At 47.9% G+C, this 17,500-nt stretch overlaps 5 protein-coding genes across 5 annotated transcripts; 2 read left to right on the top strand and 3 right to left on the bottom strand.

Annotated features, from left to right (window-relative positions):
- Positions 1-2,706: 2,706 nt before the first annotated feature.
- Positions 2,707-6,061, bottom strand: F5891DRAFT_1016967 (uncharacterized protein). The gene is made up of 2 exons (XM_041360973.1): positions 5,890-6,061; positions 2,707-5,837 (listed from the first exon to the last, which is right to left on the bottom strand). Exons 1-2 carry the CDS (start codon positions 5,998-6,000, stop codon positions 3,048-3,050), a joined length of 2,901 nt encoding a protein of 966 aa, XP_041229127.1. The 5' UTR covers positions 6,001-6,061; the 3' UTR covers positions 2,707-3,047.
- A 96-nt stretch (positions 6,062-6,157) lies between these two features.
- F5891DRAFT_75692 (2Fe-2S ferredoxin-type domain-containing protein) lies at positions 6,158-7,074 on the bottom strand. The gene is made up of 4 exons (XM_041373140.1): positions 6,884-7,074; positions 6,788-6,830; positions 6,628-6,737; positions 6,158-6,560 (listed from the first exon to the last, which is right to left on the bottom strand). Exons 1-4 carry the CDS (start codon positions 7,026-7,028, stop codon positions 6,316-6,318), a joined length of 543 nt encoding a protein of 180 aa, XP_041229126.1. The 5' UTR covers positions 7,029-7,074; the 3' UTR covers positions 6,158-6,315.
- A 96-nt stretch (positions 7,075-7,170) lies between these two features.
- On the top strand, positions 7,171-8,625 carry F5891DRAFT_946808 (uncharacterized protein; the record flags this gene model as incomplete). Its single annotated transcript, XM_041374698.1, has 9 exons — positions 7,171-7,191; positions 7,248-7,319; positions 7,370-7,464; positions 7,524-7,566; positions 7,624-7,697; positions 7,746-7,904; positions 7,959-8,207; positions 8,258-8,277; positions 8,327-8,625. The coding sequence occupies 9 exons, from the start codon at positions 7,171-7,173 to the stop codon at positions 8,623-8,625; spliced, it is 1,032 nt and encodes a 343-aa protein (XP_041229125.1).
- Positions 8,626-8,789: 164 nt separating this feature from the next.
- On the top strand, positions 8,790-10,463 carry F5891DRAFT_1127032 (AP-2 complex subunit mu; the record flags this gene model as incomplete). The annotated part of the gene is made up of 8 exons (XM_041364144.1): positions 8,790-8,988; positions 9,044-9,242; positions 9,291-9,435; positions 9,486-9,615; positions 9,671-9,975; positions 10,026-10,149; positions 10,198-10,357; positions 10,412-10,463. The coding sequence occupies 8 exons, from the start codon at positions 8,790-8,792 to the stop codon at positions 10,461-10,463; spliced, it is 1,314 nt and encodes a 437-aa protein (XP_041229124.1).
- Positions 10,464-10,888: 425 nt separating this feature from the next.
- Positions 10,889-14,287, bottom strand: F5891DRAFT_1185166 (uncharacterized protein; the record flags this gene model as incomplete). The annotated part of the gene is made up of 16 exons (XM_041366528.1): positions 10,889-11,580; positions 11,632-11,787; positions 11,843-12,038; positions 12,091-12,141; positions 12,202-12,539; positions 12,596-12,717; positions 12,766-12,928; positions 12,983-13,147; positions 13,195-13,316; positions 13,368-13,503; positions 13,557-13,664; positions 13,714-13,829; positions 13,890-14,031; positions 14,088-14,125; positions 14,185-14,218; positions 14,269-14,287. 16 exons carry the CDS (start codon positions 14,285-14,287, stop codon positions 10,889-10,891), a joined length of 2,598 nt encoding a protein of 865 aa, XP_041229123.1.
- Positions 14,288-17,500: the final 3,213 nt, after the last annotated feature.

Genomic DNA, 17,500 nt, shown 5'->3' with positions numbered 1-17,500 from the left:
ACAATATCTCAACCGTCCTGATGGAGTTCATTATAGTACGAACAGCCTGATCAGCCTGTCTTCTGTGGCGATAAACGGTCATGAAGCCCACTTAACGGGTGGAACCAGGTACTATCTGACTTCAATGACAGGATATACAGGGCAAGGTAGATGGAGGCGGTGGTGCGCAAAACGAGCAACGCTCAGGGATCATGCATGTTGCATAATGCCGAAGCCAACTTTACGGCCCCGACACATCGCACAAGCAGACCGATCTTTGTATTCCTTCATCAGACAATAATAGCAGCATAAATAATGGGTGTCGACTGGAAAATAGCTATGATTCAAGTTGTCCAACCCGGTTCAGGGCAGTAATATCACCCGAATGAGCCACGATATCCTGCAACAGCGGCCCGAGAGCGGTTTGCCTCTTCTCGCCATTGCTGGTAGGAGGACGCCGAAGATGTCAAACTGCGAGAATGCGATATCTTCTTATAATGTGAGGACACACATCGACACTGATTAGATTCTCTTTCGGGCACCCATCATTTCTAGGCAGAAGGCGACAAGAGCCCGTGCATCTGACTTTGCCCGTCAAATCGTTCAACTGCTGCACAATCACGTTAACGGACTGCTTGTGATTGGGAGGATAGTCGAGATAAAGGGACTAATCTTGTTGGTAGAAGAGAATCCTTAAACAGTTCATCCCCATATATTCCAAGCGCTCTTTGCCAGCGCGCCAGACCTAACATGGGAATGACCATTCCTAACGTTGAAGCTCGACATTGTTATTCTTGTCATGCAGCATCACGGGCAATGACTGCATGCCACCAACTGGGTTTAAGTCGTATACGATCTTATCCCAGTATGACATGCAGTAGTGGTTCGTGCCCTTCCCATCTACGTGATAGTATGGCATAATGGAAGTACGATGAGCCCCATTCGGAGGTCTGCATGCTCCGTTGATAATGACAAACGCTCCTCGTGCTCGGTGCTCGTTGTGAAGGCATTTTCTGTGCCTCTCGATAACATAAACGTCCAGTTGAAGGCGACTTCCATTTGAGCGTCAATCACCCACCCAACAGCACCTTCTGCTTCGAAAGGAGACATACTGTTGGCGCAGCTCTGAAGATGGTCAAGCATACTGACACGTGTGTTGTTGAGGGCCTACCTCGTACCTGAATGTTAAAAGCATGGGCATCGGTAGCATCGTCATAGCGTTGTGCACCGTGTAGCGCTGCATACTTTTGCTGATCATCATATTCAAGTAAAGACGAAGGGATGAGATCGATGGCCGCAGTGGTTATGGATTCCTAAAATGAGTGCCGACTACGAAAAGATAGGTGCGCTGGGGTTTGCAATCATGATATCGGTTATCAAATCGGCAAGTGGCCGCTGTGACTGTGGCAGAAAGAACCGTGGGAGCGGCTCCAAACTTTCGGGCATCAACAACTTCGTGTTTCTCCACTGATAATCGATAATCTTGAAGATCCCGCATCAATCCTACTTGATGAAACTAGTACTGCTGAGTTTACTCGATGCGCAAAAAATGATGGCCACCCAGTTGGCCTCGGATCCGGGATTGGCCACACTAGCGCCACTACACCAGGTTGATCACCGTCGAGGATAGCTCGATAGCCTTGTCGCGTGCAGCATCCGCAGCCAACTGAGGCTGGCGTTCATAACTTCATCACTCGTATCCATCCGCATCAGTGGCGTCTTCAAATCGATCTGCACAACAAACTGCGCGGCCACGGCCTGCCCCGCTGACGGTAACACGAAGTGTGTGATGATTTCCCTCGTCCGACGTCCTTAGACTTCAATGACAATAAGAACAAGTTCGCCGGATGGCAAGTACTCAGTGGACGCAGTCACGATTGGCTGGTGTTCCATAATCGATTAGATGACCTTGCAACACCTATCACGTTTCTGTGCTCCATGGCTTTATCAGTCGCTAGGACTGAGCTGGCATCTGGGGAAAAGTCCATCAAGTCGATCCCCCACAAGGGGGCGTCAGTAATGGGTCATCTCCGATTGGTCTAAGTTGGCGTCGCTACTGGCTGTCCTTGAGCCATTCAATTGACTGTCCCACTATTTTGTTCCATCTTCAAAGTCCTACGAACGAGCAACCTCGTCTTCTGAGCCTGTCACCACGGGTAAACGTGCAACCGCCTGTGCGGGTCCTCCAATTCTCAAAAAGGGTTGATCGTTGTAATTCCGATTCTGTCGTTCTCTTGTGGTGGAGATTGTCGGTCTCTTTCTCGAGGCTGAGTGCCAGAAGCGCGCGCACTGGGTCAAGACTTTGAGCTGCTTCGCAGCCTCGACCAGGACTCCTGAATCGTTTCTTGTATAGCCTCTCGTTAGACACCCGATTTGCCGAGAAATAATATTCAACTGCCGTATGATTACATTTATGTAAAGAAAACTTCCTGTGCCTCCATATCAGTGGCATCGTAAGGGGTCCAGCGGCCCATCTGCCGCTCACAAATTAATCATTAGTAACGACAGAGTCGCGAGAAACGAGATCAAAACCCCGAATATTAGTGTGGGTTATTGCACTGCAGCTCAGCGCTCATCGTTCAGCCCCTCTAAGAATATCGGTGCTGCGATGACTTTTCAGGGTCACGCGGCACCGTGCAACTTATCGGACCAGTCGCATGTGAGGAACGTTGTCGCTCCTTGCATAGAATCTTCCATGAAACTAGTACAATCCAACTAGTGTGCACGTTCATCCAATTTGAGTCATCACGCTCATATATTATTGATCATGTAGTCCCAAGATATCTGTTTCATCTTCGTGAAAGTCATGAGAAACGTTCTAGTACAATGTATGTAAATAATCATCACATCAATTACGTGCAAGCCAGAGAAAGCAGTGTTCGTTCCCAAAACCATTATCATGCACTCGCATGCCCAAGACAGGTGACCATAAAGCCAGACGAAATAGGATAGTAGCTATCTCGCTAATCGTGTCCACATGAAACGGGCGTAAGCGTCTCTCCAGATAACAATATACTGGAGGATCAGCATCAAACTTCTTGCTAAAATCAAAGATGACCCTGATGATATCAGCCTGCACGACTAAGGAGACTGCGGAATATAGATGTGAACCTTGACGACGCTCCGGCAGTCCGCGGTGATTTCGAAATTGGAGTCGGAAAATGCGGCACGGTGGGTGAAGCAGGTGCCGTCTGTGGGCGTGGACGTGGACGCGGACGCTTCAGGCGTGCTGTAGGCCTCGGGGTAGGAATGGGGACGGGAACAGCTAGAAAAGAGGCTTCTACGTGGGGTTCGTGAAGTATGGGGGAAATTTCTTTAGCACGTGGTGGGGGGATGGTTGGTGAGGCAGCGGTGATCGTGACCATAGGAACTGTCCACATAGGGTGGACATTAGGATCCGGTGCTTGGTCGTGGTGGCGAAACGTGTTTTTGGTATCTAGAGCAGTAGGTACAGAGCCTGATGTGGCATACGAGGTGAATGATGCGTAAGAGGTGACGGTACAAAAGGAAGATGACGATGCTTGTACTTCTTGATCATGCGAGGCATTAGGGGGGTCGACGAAAGTTTTGGAGGCATGTCTTGAGTTGTCTTGCTGGTCACTGTCATCGTCACTGGTCCATTGCATTACCATGCTCTGCTTCAGGTTCGACGGGATTTTTGGGGAAGAATATTCTGCGCCACGAGAAGCGGTTTGGAGGTTCGGAGCATTGATAGAAGTAGCGCCAGTGTCCCGTGACCCCATCGTGCTACTGCCATCAGTCAAGCTTGAAGTAGAATTTCCCGCACTTGAGGATACACTGGAAGAAGACGTAATAGGCGGAGGAGGCAACAAGGTGATAGTAGTTGCGCTACCTGTCAGGCTGTTATCCATTCCGTACCGGGAATCAGGTTCAGGGATTCTTTGCCGTGCGTCATTCCTCATCGGAGACCTTAAGTCAAGGCTTGGAGCACTGCCTGAAGCCGACTTGGGTCGCCTGTAAAAGGAGGGGGAAGGAATAAACTGGAATGTCAATCGACGACCCAGACGTTTGTTCTCCTTTGCGTTATCTCCTATCTCTTCAGTCAGCGGAACATTTTCCTGGAGGGTCGCGTCCGATGTGGAAACATTTGGAATGTTCTGTTTTGCACTACCCCTGAAGAACGGTGAAGAAGGGCGAGGTATCCAGGGTAATGAAGGGGTAACTAATTGTGCTTGTGGTACCTGAATAGATTGTTTTCGAGATTTGGTAAGCTTCTTGCGAGACCTGACCTGTGCCTCAGCGGACGAAGTGCCTGGCGCCTTCGAGTCCATCTTCGATTCAGGAGCGGCCTGCTCGGTGGATATGTCACCGGAGACAAGTTCTTCACGGTCATGGGATGCGCCGGAAAACGTGCTGTGAAGCACGGGGGTAGACGAAACTTCGCTGGCTTCCAGAATCCTGACCACTCGAGTGTGTTCTTGTAGTGCAGTAGGTTGTGCCGCGGCGTCCGCCATTAGCGGTTCTCGGGAAGGTGCATCAGGTTTCTTCCTTCTCGAGCTTGCCCTTCTGAGTACTCTTCTAGAGCTCGCCCTTCTGAGCACTCCGTCATCCTCCGTCACAGAGATCTGTCTCTGACGAGGGTTAAGACTGTCATCCATATCCAAAAACACGGTATCTCCACTCGTCCCGCTCATCTGCGAAAGGCGACTCACGGCATCCACGAGACTAATGCGTGAATGACGCTGGGTTGGGTTGGGGTAAGACATCCTCCGGCACGGCGTTGCGCCGGGATCAACCGCAGTGATGACGGCATTCTCTGCCTCGTTCTCAGACGATAATGAGAAGAAGCTGCTGCTGATCGAACTAGTCTCGGACAATGCGGGTTCCCGAGAACTTGGGGGAAGAGATAGCCGTGAGGATGGAAGCGAAGGAGACGAGGCACGCCTGGAAGACCTATTTCCGGATGAGGAAACGGAAGGAGAAGGACCGGAGGCCTCTTCAATATGAGGTAGAAAATTTACACCTTCCTTGCCGGAGACCGGTGAACCAGATGCTGCCGAATACACCGTGTTCGTCATCATGCTGGCACATTTTCGTCGGCGGTATTCCCTAGCACTTAGGGGCATCACGACTGGTTGTGATGACATCGCTTGTCTGGAAAAGCGGGGCGTAGACGCAGGTCCAAATGGAGTAGACGACATCCAGTTATCATTCGGGTTTCGGGACACTGAAGGTGTTCGGGAGACTGGCCGAGCAACACTTGGTGAGTAGGCTTGTGGAACATGGGCTGGCGTGGGAACTGTTTGGCTTGGAAATGATGCTGAGCGACTATGCCCGAATATTAATGGTGCTTGGGTAGGAAGTGGTGCTGCTGGCTCATCCTTAGCATGCCGTCGAAACAGATTAAGTGTAGAAATAGTGCTCTTGACTGATCCCGTTGTGGGAGCACGGTGCGCGTGCGACGAGAAGGAGGATGAGCTAGCAGAACCAGTATAAGAAATGAAAGATGAGGGTGGGGAGCGTGAATATGGGCGAGCATCTAGGCCGAGGGTGGGAATGGCACCGGCGCTCTTGGACGGTCCGACTAAGGGTCTGGGGGCACGATGGGCATGCGAGGACGTAGTGGCAGAAATAGAACCAGTGTGAGAGATGATAGATGAGGGCTGTGAGCGAGAATATGGACCGACGTCTATGCTAAAAAGACTTGGACAATGTGATTGACTCGACTCTATAGATACGATTGATGGATTACTAGAAAATGCTGGCCCAGCGAGGGGAGAAGAGCGCAATGGACGAGAAGCATGGACAGATGTTGGATATCCTGCGGGTGGTGCAGGTGTACTTAATGGTTGTCCTGCACGTTCGCGCAATGCAGGGCGATGTGCCACCGCCACGGCCTGTATTAGAGAAGGTAAGGTACGACGAGCAGACACCCGGTGACAAACTCACCTGCAGCGCGTCGCAGGGTTGGGACATGGCAACTTGGGAAAAGTCTCGAGGGGGAAACAAGTGTACATATAGGAAAAGCTTGTGACGCGGGTTAGGATCAGACCGAGACATCCCTAGTGCCTCGAGGCGTTTTCGAGGCACTGATGGTAATGGTGATTAGAGCCATAAATTTAGCCAAGACTAATTTTAATCCAAGAATTAATCCAAAATCACAATTCCGACAAGCGACAACGCAATAATAGAATGACGGTGCACATGAGCACTGCCTAAGGACACCGGTATCTTAACAGTACTTGATTATCGTCGCGACGTTGACTAATTCATAAATACCTGTGAAAGACCAGACCTTCGTGGCCTCCACAAAGCACGGATGTCTTGTCAGCAGTGTGATTTTTTGATACGTAAGGATATATCCATGATTCACTATCAATGATGCGTGGGCTTCTTCCCATCCACAAACATGTTCCTTGTCGCACTAGGCAGTGTCGCTGTCATTTCGTCCATCTCGCGAGTTACATGCACTTGACACCCGAGTCGACTAGTGTCAGTTAAACCGAACGCCATATCGAGCATGTCATTTTCATCGTCAGATGGCTCGGGGAGTAAATCATAATGCTCGGGCGAGAGAACAACATGACACGTCGAACAAGCAACTGACCCTTCACATGCGCCTAATGATTCAACCAAATGAGTTCAGCTGACCAAATGATGTCAAATGAAGCACTATTCGCGAAATACCTTCTAGATCGATATCATGTTCATGCGCAAGTGATAGGATATCATCTCCCTCGTTCGCTTCGATGGTCTTCAACAATTTACCCTTCGAATCTTTGAAATGCAATTTAATTCTGAAGCAAAGTCAGGGTCAACTCGGGACTTTTTCCGGTATGCTGCGTACCCAGTACCAGGATCTGGCCTGGTCACATTTCCATGACGCTGTACTTGACGAATTGTGGTCGGTCTAGTATTCCAAATCAGAAAGTAGAATACGCACTCTGCGACCCGTGTAACCATCTCCGCAAGCTAAGACTCCCTAAATTTTGGCTATTCGACCGTGTCCAGTGATCCAATAGGTATACTGAACGATCACGAACGACAGCAGACATCCGCACAGAGCGGAGTATGTGGAAGGACGACATTAATAATGGGGGACACGAGAAGGGCGTGGACAGAATAATATTGACAGTGAGCAGCAAGCGGCATTGGATTACATAAGCTGACTTATTCGGTCAGCGTGCGCCGTGCGACCGCCTTGCGACCTGCAGCACTCCTCCACGTACAATGCATGACATTTGCCATTTGGTAGGCTGATACTGAGTAGTATGAATATGAATCTCATGCAACTGGTTATTCCACAGGATAGCGACTGGTTTGTCAATGCACTCGCTACCTGTCTTATCATTGGTCTCGTCGTATCCTATTGCCCACAGGTAACGTGAACGACATGCGGACCAGTAATCATCTGACTGTTGTACAATAGCACCTCCGAATAATTCAGATGGGCTCTTCCGAGGGCTTTAGCCCGTGGTTCTTGCTACTTGGTAGTACGTCTTCTGCCGCGGGAATGCTTAATATGTGAGCCACCGGATGGCATTGATGTTGATGCTCGGGTTTTCTGATGAACCGTCCAACAGGATCGCATTATCTTGGCCTACTATTCAGTGCTGTAATGATGTGGTGCGTTCCGCGGTGATTTTGCCTGCTTGGCGCCACTGAGAATCTACGACTTGTCAGAGCGTGGGGAAATGCCTAGAAATCACTGCTGGAGTAACACAAGTGGTCTTGCAGTGGGTTTTATTCACGGCTATGTATGATTATCTCTTTCAATCTGGCAGTTTAACTAACATCAAATGCAGCCTGGTTTTATACATGATCTACTATCCCGCCCGGTTGAAATATGTTGACATTGACATCCCTGCGCACGGCACTCTCCCTCCTCAGCATGTCAAGACAAAGCTCTCGAGTGATGATTGGCGTCTATCTATGAACGTCTCGTGGGCTGTCACAATCCATCTGTTCGAGTTACCCATTTCATTTTCTGGCTCTACATTCTGATGTGTGTTTTGAAGTGTCTTCATTACCACCGTCACGTTTTTCCTTCTGTTGACGCGCATCCAAGAGCCTGGCGGAGGGGTTCCACGTCAAATATCCTTGTGGGCGACCTTTCTCGGCGTCAGTTCTGCATTACTCGCAGCAATTCAATATGCCCCACAGCTGTCGCGAACTTATCATTCGAAGCTTGTCGGGGCGCTCAGTATCCCTATGATGATGATACAAAGCCCTGGGGCCTTTGTGATGTCCATATCTATTGCGCTTCGGTGAGCAACTAGATTCTCCGTATTCGACGTTGTACTCATATTTATGCAAGCCCTGGCATTAACTGGACAAGTGCGTTTGCGTTTGCTGCTATTATTGTTGTATGAATAATGTGTCAAAGGTTGGGCGATGTACGCTGTGTCCGGCATTATGCAATCCGCCCTACTGGTTATGTGCATAGCATGGAAATTCCGCCAGCGTAGGCTCAAGATTGATGACTTTGGTTACTCCTTGAATAGCAGCTCGTCCACTCCATTGACAGACGACATTGACACCGTCGTTGGCGAAGTTTCAGATCCCCAAGTTGGCGACATGTCTTTCGACAGCGATGCGGAGGACGCCCGTGAAGATGTGCCACTTCTGGCAAAACCAAGACGTTCGGCCAGGAGTTCGAGGTTCTTTGGCTGGTTGAGATTATAAGTAGATGTCTGGTTTCGGGGTTTTTTTGTTTCCCGTTAATACTTAGAACCTGAACTCAGGGTAGTTATAGTAGACCTACTTTCGTATCGCAATGACATGCAGTTTCACCATGAGTCTCAAAAAGGCAACTTTACTTTGGCGCAGTTTCGCGCCTTTCATCCACCATGGCCAGCCTGATCGCAATTCTCGACTTGAAGGGGAAGCCTCTAATACAGCGCTCGTACAAGGACGATGTACCGTCGTCGTACATCGAGCGCTTCTTACCGCTTGTACTAGACATCGAAGAAGAGGGACAGCAAGTAACACCATGCTTCTCAAGTCAAGGCATCAATTATATGCACATTCGACACTCCAATCTCTACAGTGCGTCTTGACGTGCCTTGTGGCGGAACCGCCTCCCTGATGCTTTACACTGCAGTCTTGGCTTTGTCGAAACGCAACTCAAATGCCGCTGAGATCATCATATTCCTCCATCGACTGGCTCAAGTTTTGATGGAATACTTCAAGGAACTCGAGGAGGAGTCTATCAGAGACAACTTCGTTATAATATATGAGTTGATGGATGAGATGATGGACTTTGGGTTCCCGCAAACGACAGAGAGTAAGATATTACAAGAGTGCGTATGAGGCTTGCTCGCATGTATTGGGTGCTAATGCTGTGTTAGGTACATCACCCAGGAGTCGCACAAGCTTGAGATCCAAGCAAGGCCTCCCATGGCTGTCACGAATGCTGTTTCATGGAGAACAGAGGGCATAAGGTATAGGAAAAATGAGGTCTTCCTGGACGTTGTTGAGAGCGTGAACCTCTTGGTGAGTACTGCTCATTGTGTGACGAGGCTCGACATGAATTGCATACATAGGTCAATTCGAACGGCAACGTGGTCCGATCTGAAATATTAGGTGCCGTAAAAATGAAATGCTACCTGTCTGGTATGCCTGAACTGCGACTCGGGCTGAACGACAAGGTCATGTTTGAAAGCACTGGTAGAAGTATGCGATGGTCTTATACTCCTCCCCCTGTCTCTGATACATCAATTTATGATAGCTGCTCGGGGAAAAGCTATCGAAATGGAGGACGTCAAGTTCCACCAGTGCGTCCGGCTCTCCAGGTTCGAAAATGACCGCACAATATCGTTCATACCTCCAGACGGCGAGTTCGAACTTATGTCTTACCGACTTTCGACGCCCGTCAAGCCTCTTATCTGGGTGGAAGCAGCCGTGGAAAGCCACAAAGGGAGCCGTGTGGAATATATGGTGAAATGCAAAGCGCAATTCAAGCGCAGAAGCTCTGCGAATAATGTTGAGATATATGTTCCTGTCCCGGATGATGCAGATAGCCCGAAATTCAGAGTTTGTCGCCTAGATTATCTAGATAACTCTCAGCTGACACGGTCTGCCAGGCATCTACAGGCAGTGTGCAGTATGCTCCTGATAAGTCTGCATTTGTCTGGAAGATCAAGCAGCTCGGAGGTGGCCGGGAATATCTAATGCGTGCTCATTTTGGTCTTCCGAGTGTTAAAAGCGGCGAGTAGACCTGACTTTGTGCATTCTCTTTACTGACCAATGGAGTAGAACAAGACATGGAGAAGCGTGCGCCCATCAGTGTGAAGTTCGAGATCCCCTATTTCACGGTGTCTGGTATCCAAGTTCGCTATCTGAAGATCGTAGAAAAGAGCGGATATCAAGCCCTGCCTTGGGTCAGGTATATAACCCAGAATGGCGATGATTATAGGTGAGGAGCATCCATTTGGCTCCATTTATGTGATGTTGACTTGAACCGCCCCAGTCTTCGAACTGCTCTTGAGAAAGGGAGTACGCCTATTGTACAACAGATGTGAACACATCATATTATATTCAGGAAATGCCAGTACTTCATTGATGCTTTGATTTAGAAATTGTCCATCAATTTTCTTTAGGTTGTCTCTAAAGGTATGATCCTCGTCGATCGAGGTGTCCCACAGAGGCGAATTACGTGCAGGCTAGTAAGTATGAGAACAACATAATGCAAGACTAATGAAAATTTGAGTGCAATCCATCAACGGAGCCATGAATAGTTATAGTGAGTTATTGGGACGACGAAATTTGAGCTCATGAGTCGAGTGTCATAGAAACCCAGCTTGACACCTCGAGTGACGGTGGTAAAGAAAAAGACAACACTTCGTTCAAGTCTAATTGCGTGCTATGCTATAAATTGATATTTCAGCGAATGACATCGACCGTAATTCGAACCACAAACCTCGCAGCACGACGGGAAGGAAAGGCATTATGCGTCGGGTGGCATTGCGAAGGAGCCAGATTCTCCCAGTTGTCGGCGCAGAATATGCGATTGACCGCTAAAAGCTTTGCATATGTCATCCTCCAGCCGGCAAGTGATCAAGAATCGGAGGTTTCTGGGAAGTTCAGCCCCTTTCTCCACGAGGACACTCAATACTTCCTTCCTTGCGGCTTCGTCGCCTCCCATCTCCAGACCGTCAATGATGACCAGATATGGTCCGTTCCAAATGACATCCCTGGAGGGAGCGAGGATAAATTCCTCAAACTGCGTCTTCACCACCCATGTCTTGCGCAAACTCATATTATGTCCCACAGCCCTCCAGAGATTCTGCTTGAACTGAGCATTACGATCTGCCAGGTCACGGGCGATTGTTGGGAACAAGTTTGTGTAGCTCCGGGTGTCGTTGTGCCTGTCACCTCGAAAGCAATATGAAGAACCAAGGCGTGACGCGAACTGAAATCGTTCTCCAACCACTAGCGCGATGGCGCTGCATGACTCTACAGGTCCGGACAGGACGCAGATCCTCTCTGATTCCTTGCTGTCCCCGATAACCCAGCTCTGCAGGGATGTTATCAGGTCAACCGGGGGCGCCGCACTGTAGGTGGGTAGATGAATGGCACATGATGCAGTACATCTAGCATCTATGGCGTAATGCATGTCGCGAAAATCTGCCTTTGCGCCTATTTGAAACGGTGTGAAGATAGAAGCAGGGAAATGATAGGACGACTTACCAAGATCTTGAACATCTTCTAAGATTTTGAGCACAGTGAGTTGCGGAGAGACAGCGCCATGGCTCTGAAAACTGCGTTGAAGGTCTTTGAATGCATTTTCGAATTCTTTGATCTGAGATTCCACGTTCAGTACTGAATTCCTGATCACTTGCGCAACTTTACGAATGACGTCTGACATCAGCTAGAACTCTACCACACCTGGAAGACTCACAGCTGCCTCGAGTAATCACATAATCGCGGATGAAGAACGCGCATTCGATTGTTTGCTGCACGATGGCCTCGATAACATTTTTTCGTCGATACAGATACGGGAGGGAATTGACGGCCATAATAAGATCGTAAGTTTCTTGCATAGTATGCATCAGCCGAATCACGCCGTTTTCGCGGGCGATCTGTTGTCTGATGACCTGATAACGATGATTTTATAACACATAAGCAATAGAAACGGTGCACCCAAACCTCGTATCTTGTTGCCAGTATCGAATATGCAATACTTGCGTAGGGGTGAAGCTAAAAAAATGAGTCAAGCTAGTTCTTCTGGGTGCGTATTGTGAGAAAGGTTCGCTATACCTTAGCCAGTCTTTCAGCCACCGAAACAAAGATACCGATCTTTACCAGGAGAGGGTAAAGGTGTTCATCGCCGCTATTGTATTTGCTAGCCCGAGAAATCGCATCTTCAATTATTCTCTTATTTTGAGTATGGTCTCTTGGTTGTTTGGGTTGGACATTTAGATGGGCAGTACGGTTAACGGCGGCAGAAAGCTGCGTGAAAGAATCCAAAGACTTCCGAGCCGTAAGCGACGAAGACCCTGTAAATGACATAGCACCAGCTTGTGCTGCTCTGAAAGACAAAGTGGGCATTCCATCTATGCGCACGGATGTTGCAGATAGAAACGGACGTTTAATCACTGTTGGCGCGTTCGTCGTTAAATCAATGTACTCGTCATCGGAAAACAACACTGACAGCTGGTTTGCTGCAGAATTTCATCGACTTCGAAGATAGTCGTGCCAATAGGAATTGGATCGCTATCTTTTCCGTCGTAGCCGAGAACACGGAATACGAGTCGTGATGTCTGAGAAACGTTACTGGGATGCCTAAATTATTGCGCAACGGTACGACATGGGAGCACTTACAACGTGAATGTTGTATCCCACATCAAGCACTTCACCCCCTGTTGCGCTTGAGATATAACTTTATGAGGTTCTCCATTATTCATCGCGTGGATTTCGAGGAAGAATCGATCATCCCAAGACAGCTTTCCGAATTTAGGAATGGGGTCGATGTCCAGGATAATGGCTTTCAATACACCGTGAGCAACAGTGGAAATCATTAGTATCAACTGAGATGTACCGGAAATGTCCAATGCATCGATCTCCTTTGTGTCCAGTTTGTTATGTTTCTCCACCACCGGATCGGCAGCTTTCTCAACGTAGAAATCACCAGCGGTAGAAGTCTGAGAGACCTTAAACTCCAGCTGAAATTTTGTGCCCATAGACTCAAGAGTCTTGCTAAAGACTGCGGATGTTGTGAGTGGGCTACACAGAGGCTCATAGGTAACCTACCACCATTGGGCGCAGCGAGCCATTCTTTCACGGAACCTTCCACCACAGCTATCGGCTTGTTTCCGTGGAGCCAACGTGTAGCAAAAATTTGCAGTGAAGCATGCGAGTCGAGTTGGAATGGACTGTCGAGAATGCGTCAAACATGTGCATATGGACGGCATCAGTCAACGTACAAATCATATCTGTCTGTCCATCTGGAGCATCCTTGATTACTGGGCTTTGAAGAGCTTTCCCAGATAGTGCCATCTATAGCCACTTGAACGCGAAATGTGTTATGATGGATGGAGGGCAAATCTTGCAGGTCGACGTCTGCAGAAATGATTTGAGAAATAGCGCTCAATAGAGGATGGTTGACTGCTCACAAGAGATAGATAACTTGTTGATGGTCGAATATTGGATGCGGGCAATGCTAAAGTGAATCTCGATTTCTTGGCCTCCTGATCCATACAAGTTGACAGTCTGCCTGATGGCTAAAGATGCGTTAAATGTGCTGAAGGGGAAATATCAAACCTCACTTACGACCTGGGCGTTCCAAGAGCTTTCCAACGGTTTCCTCGAAGCTACCAATCCTCCCGGAGTGTCGGATATCACAGGCATCGACGCTGAATGTGACTTTGGAGGACTCATCAACTTTGCTTGTTGAGAGTCCCGCGCATAGTTAATTCCCATAGCAATCGCACTTATTGATAACTCACAAGCGATGTGTCTTGTTCCACTTGTAAGATCGTAGTGCCCAGCCCGTTGTCTGCAACTGGTTGCAAACACCGATGCGCACGCAGAAAAAGTCGTCCAACGAAGTCGTCCCAACTTTGGGCAGGTTTCCACGCAGAGAGATATCTGCACAGTAGTGAACCTTCCGGATCGACAGCTATCGTATAGAGAAAAATGCAAACCAGATATCTCTATCTCAAAAACATTTGAATGCGATCGGCTAGTGGGCACCGATCTGTTATTCGGTATCGCATTTCAAAGTATAAAGATGGAACTTACGCATTAGATTTACTACGGTTGAGATGCCTGGGGACTGCATTGAACAAACCGCATGTGATTCATCAGTCGAAAATGGCAACGTACAATGAACTTGACCAGGCATCATAACAGCTGTTCAACATCTTTGATAATGAGATCATGACCTGCTTTCAGTTTCGGTTTCAATGACCCAGTACATCTTGCGGCGAGATATCATACCTTAAGTAGAAAGCGGATGTAATAACAAGTGTCAGAGCTGAATGGCGTTGGAGGAAACTAGAAGTTAAATCAGCGCTGGTATATATACCAGTGTCTTATTTCTACTTCTCTTCGAGTAAATCTTGATAAATTGGTGAGTCAGCTGTGCAACACTCACAACGGCTCCGAGATATCGATTCGGCGTTCGATGAATGTCCGGATGGTAGTATGATGTCGCGTTAGCATCTGAGTTCTAGCGTTAAACGAACCGAGATGAGACTGCAAACACAACGTGCCAAGGGTCTCGAGAGCCGCCACCAAAATTCATGGGTTGTGACTTCAGAGCACGTGTTACACAGGATGCACTAACAATACGTATTTTCATATGGAAGTCCACTGCAGGACTTCTGAGTGCGTTGCGGACAATTATCGATGCATCATAATACGAGGTTCTGGTTGTTGTACAAGATGTTTAAATGTTATTCTGGATTGCGTTGTCAGTATAGTGCGATTATAGCACGTGCTGTCATTGTACCTTACATTGCGTAAGTTGATAGAGATACAACGCATGGACAGGGAGCAAATTTCGAATATTCGTAATTGGATACCCCTGCTAGGCGACACTGAGGTCCGATAGCCCGCAATCTTGAGGCGTCCTGTATTAGCAATTTAGAGTGGTTCACAATCACACAAGCACGAAACAGCATTACATAGATATTCCCGAACTCTACGCCTCATGCAGTGATTCCATCAGCATGTCTCAAAACCAGTGCTTCTTCACCTTCTTCTAGACGCTCTGCAGGGCACAACCAAAGGCGCCTACGCGATACATCTTGCCTCATGGAAGAAGCTGATTGATTGCCTGCGGAATATTATCGATTGCTTTCCCACTTCGAGGATCGGAGGAATTTAATTCTGGAAATCCACAAAGTTGTAAACATGAGTCTCTCAGCAAAAGCTCTTCATCAACGGACCAAGATCTTTGAATGGTGTGCATCAAAAGTAGATATGCCATCGAAAGACTTCAGCCTAGTATTTCCCATACAGAGGGATTGAAGTTTGAAATCAGAGGAATTGCAGCAGAGTTCATCCGGATCTTGATACGTTGTCACAGGTACTGTTGGTCCGGCACCGCAGCGTGTCCGAGTCCTATTTTGATAACGATTATGAAGTGCTTCCAGTGCTTCCTGCCATGGCTCATGGGTAACAGCCCGAGAGCGGATAATTATAAGGTTCAATATGGTTCCACCGGCTACGCTGCGCAGCCTTTCAGAAATGAGTTGGTTTCAGGAAACAAGAAGAGAAGACTTATCACCGGTTGACGCCCTTGTTGAAGATGAGGCCTCAGACCATGCAGTAGTCAAAATTGGACCGCATTTGATCGAAACCTTGATACGCGGCAAAGTTGCCGAGCGCCGAGCGGCTGTGATACTCGACCACAGTTGTTGAAGAAGGTACCGAAGAAAGCACCGTACCGGAGGAAGCACTGTCCCCACAAGGCTACGATTAACGTTGTCTCTTCTTGCTACCGGTACCATCCTTTCCGTTAGCTTCTTCGTCCTTTTTGTGCAGTACTTATACGCGTCAGTTCCCCGCTTCACACCTCAGCGTGGTTTCTCCAGCTCTCGCTGTGACTTGTTCTAGCGCCGACAACGGTTCCAGTTTCCAAATGCTAGGGAAAGCCCAACATTCCAAGTTGCTGCTAAATTGATGTTGTTGCATAGTAAGCGCTAAGCGCCGCTCGAGCCTTCAGTGAAGTTCTGCAGAATTTCCTCAAGTAACACCTCGGTTCGCAATTGTTTGTTCATGTTGACAAGACGCAGTTTAAAATGACTTCTTGTAAGTTGTCTCCCGTGTTCGATTTCTCTTTAAACCTTTGGAGATCAATCATGAATCTGGCAGTGCAATCATCATCATTACACCAAGTGCACATTGAACATGGTGCGCTTTGTATCGGATTTGCTCTATGGTTATCATATATTTGTTCATTGTTTTGATATAATCATGATAGCCTGCTTATAAGGTTTGAAGCATATACAAGGCAACAGATAAGATGAGATAGATTTGCTCCACTTTTGACCCACTCTGCCATGCTTTCCTGTTTGAGTTCTCTGATGCTGTGTCGCACAATGAGCCCTTATTCCATAAGGGTAATTGAAGGGCTGTTTGACTCTCGAGGCAGGACCAAATGTTCATCTCCATCATGCAGATTTTGGTAATAGAAACACTGAACAGCAGTATATCTAGCACGAATGCTATCGTTATACACTCCAACATTCCCCACTGACTCATACCCATCCCTCGAATATGACCACAGTCTTAAATGATCCCAGTTTGTGGCCGATAATCAATTCAAATATCTCTTATAGCTATTGGACAGGTTTGTCGCCTCAAGATGTCTAGATCTAACATTGATCTGCAGTTTTGCAGTTGCCACAAGCATCATGGTAGTATACAATTGGGGTGAGCAGGACATTGTTTGAAAACTGCTGATAATCTCATAATATTTCTAGCACTAACAATTGGACAAGAGCATCAGTAAACTGGTGAGTTCTTGCTGGGGATTATGCTGATTATGGTGCTTTTGCATAGTCATATATTGCTTTATATCACTTTATATTCTAATGTGATGAAAACCTTTCCTATTAGTGCTGCCATGGTCCGGTTCGGAGGGTCCTAGACAAGAACCAAGAACCGGACCATCAGTTCAGTTCTACCAAATGTCCGAACCCAGAACTGGACCATAGAGAATGGTTCTCTATGGTCCGGTGTAGAGACTCATGCCTCTCATGGTGTGATATGGCACCTTTCACTAGGAAGTTCACAGCATGAACTTGTAGTATCACTCTGTGTGCTACCCACAGCTATCTCTATATGAGGCGCAGCTTTCCCGCGCAACGCGCGCCATGCGCGCACCATTCCCGCGCTTGAGCGCCCTATAGCGCCAGCCATCCAGAAGCATCCATCCACTGTCCACCAAGCCCTCTAGTGCGTATATTTCCATTTCTCTCATTTGCATATTGTTCTGTCTTTATTTTTATCATGGACTCTCACTCATATATATCTTTACATACCTACTCAGTAGCGCTTCGGCTCCGCATGACCGCGCTTAGGCGCGCTATATAAGCGCCAGCAGTAC

Source organism: Suillus fuscotomentosus (genome assembly GCF_016647785.1).
Source record: "Suillus fuscotomentosus strain FC203 chromosome Unknown F5891scaffold_12, whole genome shotgun sequence".
NCBI lineage: Eukaryota > Fungi > Basidiomycota > Agaricomycetes > Boletales > Suillaceae > Suillus > Suillus fuscotomentosus.
Note: the sequence above shows the minus strand (reverse complement) of the source record. Positions and strands in the feature narration are given on the sequence as shown.

What these genes read in the sequence shown, in the direction of transcription:
- F5891DRAFT_1016967 (XM_041360973.1), bottom strand. Translation starts at nt 6,000, where the DNA reads ATGTCTCGGTCTGATCCTAACCCGCGTCACAAGCTTTTCCTATATGTA. An exon ending in AACCCTGCGACGCGCTGCAG is followed by an intron (nt 5,838 to 5,889) that starts GTGAGTTTGTCA and finishes TCTCTAATACAG; the next exon opens with GCCGTGGCGGTGGCACATCG.
- F5891DRAFT_75692 (XM_041373140.1), bottom strand. Translation starts at nt 7,028, where the DNA reads ATGTCGTCCTTCCACATACTCCGCTCTGTGCGGATGTCTGCTGTCGTT. An exon ending in ATGGTTACACGGGTCGCAGA is followed by an intron (nt 6,831 to 6,883) that starts GTGCGTATTCTA and finishes CAATTCGTCAAG; the next exon opens with TACAGCGTCATGGAAATGTG. An exon ending in ACATGATATCGATCTAGAAG is followed by an intron (nt 6,561 to 6,627) that starts GTATTTCGCGAA and finishes TTGAATCATTAG; the next exon opens with GCGCATGTGAAGGGTCAGTT.